We start from the raw sequence: 5,598 nt of genomic DNA, 5'->3' as shown, positions 1-5,598 counted from the left end.
TTGGAAGTTGTATTAGTTCTGATTGTAGTGTGACAGATGAGGTGAATGCACGAATCTGCAAGGCTCGGGCCGCGTTTGCTAACTTTAGACACCTATGGCGTCAGAATGGTTTATCCCTGAATCTGAAGGGACGTGTTTATCAAGCTACAGTACGGGCTGTTTTGTTGTATGGGTGTGAGACTTGGCCTGTTCGAGCAGCGGAACTGAGACGTCTTCAGGTGTTCGACAATCGTTGTCTCAGAACCATAGCTCGTGTGGGTTGGTGTCGGCGAATCCGTAACGAGGACACTACAAGATATGGCTGCCAACCGATGTCAGTGGCGTTCGTGTTGTCAGTTTCTGTCCAGATTGCCTGAGTGAATGTCTGGAGGTGTAGGCACCTCGGAATGATTGTGTCAAGCTAGCACTAAGTTCCTCCCCCATCCACCTTTATTCTTTTCTCTACAATAGGGCTTTCAAATAAGTCATGGCTGTACGGCAGTGAAGCATTGGTGTTGAGCACTGATGTCATGCTGTCGTTGATGATGATGATGATGATGAGCGTAGGCCTTGCTCACCTATCGTAGACCGCTGATACAGTGGCAGACATGAAATGTACCTGATACCTACTTTTACTTTAAAGTCATTTGTATTATTCCTCCACTATGTTCGGGAAAACCGTTCACTGCGATCCGTAAGTTGCCCATAAATATTCACGTGGTCATCCGTGTTCACGCCATGTGGCCGAAAATGAGAACTCTGCAGTTTGGTAGAACGCTAAGCGCCCATTGAGCAATAGCAATGTATCTTTGACTTTAAATTTTAGGCTTTTGCTCGAATAGTTTAGAATTCCTCTATCATCCTCCTCCTCCTCATCATCATCATCGATAGCATAACATCGGTGTTCAACACCGGTGCTTCACTGACGTAGAACCATGATTTATTTGAAAGCTTATTGTGAAAAAAAGAATAAAGGTGGACGGGGAAGGGACTTAGTGTTAGCTTACTACGATCATTCCGGGGTGCCTACACCTTCAGACACTCATTCAGGCAATCTGCAAAGAAACTGACAAGAACGTTAATTACATCGGTGAGCAGTCATGTCTTGCAGCGTCTCCAACCAGGCGCAGTGGGGATCACGCGATCCTCATCCTGGAAGGTGAGTATCATCGACACCACCTGTTCTTTACGCGTGATCTCTTTCATACCCCCCTGCCAGGTCAAAGGTTGTTCACATCTCTGCTTCCGCCACTCTGAATTGGGCACGGAAGACAGCAGTCTCTTCGGCAAACATGGTTCGTCATGCGATCGGTTAAACTACATTCGGTAACTCAGTTCATTCAGAATTACTATGTGAATATTAGAACCCGCAGTTTCCTACCGTTTTGACCTTTAATCGGGGCTTCTGAAAGTCGCGGAATCTAGATAAATGTAAGTGGTCTCTCTAGAGACAGGAAACCCTATAGACACCCGGTGAGGGCTACTTTCTAGCACGTCTCGTCAGAATAGTCTTCCTATCTGCCGCATGGCACTCGTATGGGATCAAGTGTGCCAAGATACATGAAACTGGGTTCTCGAAGAATTGGATTTCTGAAGCACAGAATGAGTTAGGACCACTACGGTGATTCAGATCAACAGGTTCAAGGATTTTGACTGAAACAGAAAAGAAGATGCAATGACCCGATGAAGACCATCAAGATAATCGAAATACAGCACCCCTTTCCAGAATCGGTGCCTATCTCACTAAAGGGACAACTTTTCCCGGTCTCACGATTGTCTTTATAGGATAGCAAGCAACCAGAAAGTCTATCAGTCATGTCGTTCTTTTGACCGATCTGAAGAGAACAATGAGGACACCATTGTTGCGGGACCCTATCGAAACGTACGCTGTGAATAACTGCACTATGCGTAAGGCATAATAAAACGTAGAACCATGATTTATTTGAAAGCTTATTGTGAAAAAAAGAATAAAGGTGGACGGGGAAGGGACTTAGTGTTAGCTTACTACGATCATTCCGGGGTGCCTACACCTTCAGACACTCATTCAGGCAATCTGCAAAGAAACTGACAAGAACGTTAATTACATCGGTGAGCAGTCATGTCTTGCAGCGTCTCCAACCAGGCGCAGTGGGGATCACGCGATCCTCATCCTGGAAGGTGAGTATCATCGACACCACCTGTTCTTTACGCGTGATCTCTTTCATACCCCCCTGCCAGGTCAAAGGTTGTTCACATCTCTGCTTCCGCCACTCTGAATTGGGCACGGAAGACAGCAGTCTCTTCGGCAAACATGGTTCGTCATGCGATCGGTTAAACTACATTCGGTAACTCAGTTCATTCAGAATTACTATGTGAATATTAGAACCCGCAGTTTCCTACCGTTTTGACCTTTAATCGGGGCTTCTGAAAGTCGCGGAATCTAGATAAATGTAAGTGGTCTCTCTAGAGACAGGAAACCCTATAGACACCCGGTGAGGGCTACTTTCTAGCACGTCTCGTCAGAATAGTCTTCCTATCTGCCGCATGGCACTCGTATGGGATCAAGTGTGCCAAGATACATGAAACTGGGTTCTCGAAGAATTGGATTTCTGAAGCACAGAATGAGTTAGGACCACTACGGTGATTCAGATCAACAGGTTCAAGGATTTTGACTGAAACAGAAAAGAAGATGCAATGACCCGATGAAGACCATCAAGATAATCGAAATACAGCACCCCTTTCCAGAATCGGTGCCTATCTCACTAAAGGGACAACTTTTCCCGGTCTCACGATTGTCTTTATAGGATAGCAAGCAACCAGAAAGTCTATCAGTCATGTCGTTCTTTTGACCGATCTGAAGAGAACAATGAGGACACCATTGTTGCGGGACCCTATCGAAACGTACGCTGTGAATAACTGCACTATGCGTAAGGCATAATAAAAACGAAAATAAAATTACGAAGTTCATGATCACTTGAGTGGGGCCCTATCTAACTTCTCATCGATCGACAGAACCGCTTCAAGGCTATTGACCATCAGAGCCTTGTCAAACTTTGGTCTGCGTGGCCTGTCACATCTCGTAACCACCCTTCTAAAGGTGAAACCAATTGAATTTTTTCAATCAAATGTCACGTGACCGAGGGCGTCGAGTTTCGACTGATTTCATTTGAAGTAAAATTTGTGTCACTGATCAGGCTTGAAATGCGCTTTCAGGAATGTTTCTTTGCTTACGTCAGTGTGTGTACTCACGCTCACGTATGCACATACGCACCACCACACCACTAAGCAGTGTTGTCACCTTGATTGATGACGAAAATTTGCAACAAAATTGCCAAGCTTAGCGAACAGTTCAAACAAACACAAGCAGTTCCAGTGCATTATAAACGAGAGATTCAGCTTGGTTCCAGGCGAGTCTCCCGCAAAACCAAATTGGTTTGCAAATGAGTGTATTTTGCTAAGTTCAAACACCAATTCAACCCTGTAACGCAAAGTGCGAACGAGCAGTCTTTTGTGCTGTGCATGAAGAAGCTTTCTGGGTTGGACAAACCATGACTCGCCTCGTCATGGTTTCTTCTGATTGTCAACTTCATATTTTTAACTGAAGGGAGTTCAATGGTTTAAAAATCGAAAGCAAACTTTCAGTCCGAAGTCGACCAGTTTCCAACAGTGAAATTTCGAAGCGTCTCTCGTATAGTGCGACCTGATGAATTTCAATGCAGACGGCCTGTTTAAGCTTCTGCCTAATATTGTCGATCTAGGGGATCTCCTCAAGGCTACTGCGTTGGCCTGTGTGTAGCCGGTATTTTGGAGAAGAAAATGATGATGACGAACTCACCTACATGTCGAGATTGCTGAAGCTACAGGCTCCATGCATTCAATGCCATATTAGACATTCTTTCCTAGCACGGTTATGGAAGTGCCCAACGCATATTCGATGTGACTGGTATGGGAGGAGTATCAGAATCCACAGACAACTTACTACAAGTCTCATTCAGTTTGGAGCTCACTGGACAGATCGAGTTCTCGGATTTCCATGCATAGACTCTTCGCCTTGGGCAGCATTTTTCAGTGTATATGAATATTGTTAGTACGGTAGACTTGACGGAGTCCCTCGCATTCAGTACTATGTGGTAATTCTTCCGTACACTGACATGTACAACAGATTTCTTCGGAAATCAGCTATTGAATTCAATGACCATCCAGCTGTCAAATAAAACCTCAAATACCTCAGAACAGGGATCCCTTTTTAGGGAGGGCAGACCGTAGTTTCGTTTTGTTTGTTTGTAAACAGGATTCGGCTGTATTGTACAAACACTATATTCGGTTATCCTTCTGCGCTTATTCTGTTTATCGTATCTGCTTATGCCCCAACGAAGTGTAGCTCTGATTCTGCCAAAAACCGTTTGTAACCGGCCCCGGACTCAAATAGACCACATTGACCACCAGTTGCTGATGTTTACGCTTGAGCATTGCTCGCCTATGCAGACTTCAACCATGTGCTTATTTGTTGCCTCTTTTAATGGAGCTTTTGGCTTTACTGAAAAGACGCACTCGCTTAATTACTGAAAAATTAATAGACCCGAAAATCAGACCAATGCGGTGTAAATCACAATGTTGCCACGCTAGCCATCTAACCCGAAATTTGCAAATACTACGGATACATGCATCAAGCACATGTTGCATGTCTCAGCCGTTTGCTCGGAGGATGCATACTATTCTGTGTTGTTAAATGCATGCAACCTTGAAAGGCAAGTATACCGAAATTGACAGAGAATCCGTACGTATGACCTTCGGGTGTAAACATGCCGCTCATATTTTATGACCTACAGCATCGACCAACGGTAGGTTTACTTACTAACGATTGTTTTAGGTGAAGCGTAGCTGACGCTGGAACGTCCGTTTTGGACCTATAGATCTTAATTCTTAATGTTTTGTGAATCGTAATTCAAAATTACATGTTGGTTGGAGCCGCACGGTCAGAGTAAGCTCTCGTTAAAAGATTCTCGCAAGGTGGACGACCAGAAATAGGTTCAGATCTCGCTCGAAGAAGAACCTGCCCATGTGTTAGCTGTATGTTTTGACCAATATCGTACACTGGTATGGTAGTCGGCAAACAAGGCGTAGCCTCATGGACCACTTGTTTTATTAACTGCTTGGAGGACATCAAGAAGCTCCGCTGTCACTGCCTCTTTGAAATTACTTTTTACCGGTAAACTTCAGAGCCGAATATAGAACTGCACATAACTTGCCATTGAACATCCTTTCTTCCAACAAGTGTCAAAAATCAGGTATATCCGCAGATCAACAAACGCAGGTGCCCACTGAACATGTGATTGAGGGCTATCACCAACTAGGCATTTATGTCTGGACTGAACGTCCAATTCACACCAGTTAGTGCCCAAACAGATAGGTTCTTTGATTTCGATAATTGACAGCTTAACGAACCCCGTTACAAAGACCTACATCTGGCTAACCGATGTTAGATGAATGTCTACCTGCCTCCAAAAGCATTACAGGCGGCGGCGGCAAGGAAAGCACTTCGTAAACTTAAGCAAGGTGGCGGCGCCCCTCTCTTTAAAACACTAATGACTTACAGTGGGCGAGAGGTACACCTTCGGTCAGCTAGTCGGTGTCCCGCCT

General features: G+C 44.7%; 2 protein-coding genes across 2 annotated transcripts in view; one reads left to right on the top strand and one right to left on the bottom strand.

The window, feature by feature from the left end:
- Positions 1–1,077: 1,077 nt before the first annotated feature.
- Positions 1,078–5,598, bottom strand: part of T265_07427 (hypothetical protein) — a gene marked incomplete at both ends in the record, with an annotated part of 6,018 nt that continues 1,497 nt past the window's right edge. Inside the window, 2 exons of the mRNA XM_009172945.1 lie at positions 1,078–1,232; positions 2,099–2,294. Of these exons, the coding sequence (XP_009171209.1) occupies positions 1,078–1,232; positions 2,099–2,294 (351 nt within the window). The remainder of the gene's footprint in view (positions 1,233–2,098; positions 2,295–5,598) is intronic.
- T265_07426 (hypothetical protein) overlaps positions 1,080–5,598 on the top strand; it is a gene marked incomplete at both ends in the record, with an annotated part of 7,057 nt that continues 2,538 nt past the window's right edge. The window contains 2 exons of the mRNA XM_009172944.1: positions 1,080–1,138; positions 2,089–2,136. Of these exons, the coding sequence (XP_009171208.1) occupies positions 1,080–1,138; positions 2,089–2,136 (107 nt within the window). The remainder of the gene's footprint in view (positions 1,139–2,088; positions 2,137–5,598) is intronic.

The sequence above is a fragment of the Opisthorchis viverrini genome (assembly GCF_000715545.1).
Source record: "Opisthorchis viverrini unplaced genomic scaffold opera_v5_173, whole genome shotgun sequence".
NCBI lineage: Eukaryota > Metazoa > Platyhelminthes > Trematoda > Opisthorchiida > Opisthorchiidae > Opisthorchis > Opisthorchis viverrini.
The sequence above is the reverse complement of the archived record's forward strand: the minus strand, read 5'-3'. Positions and strand labels throughout refer to the sequence as shown.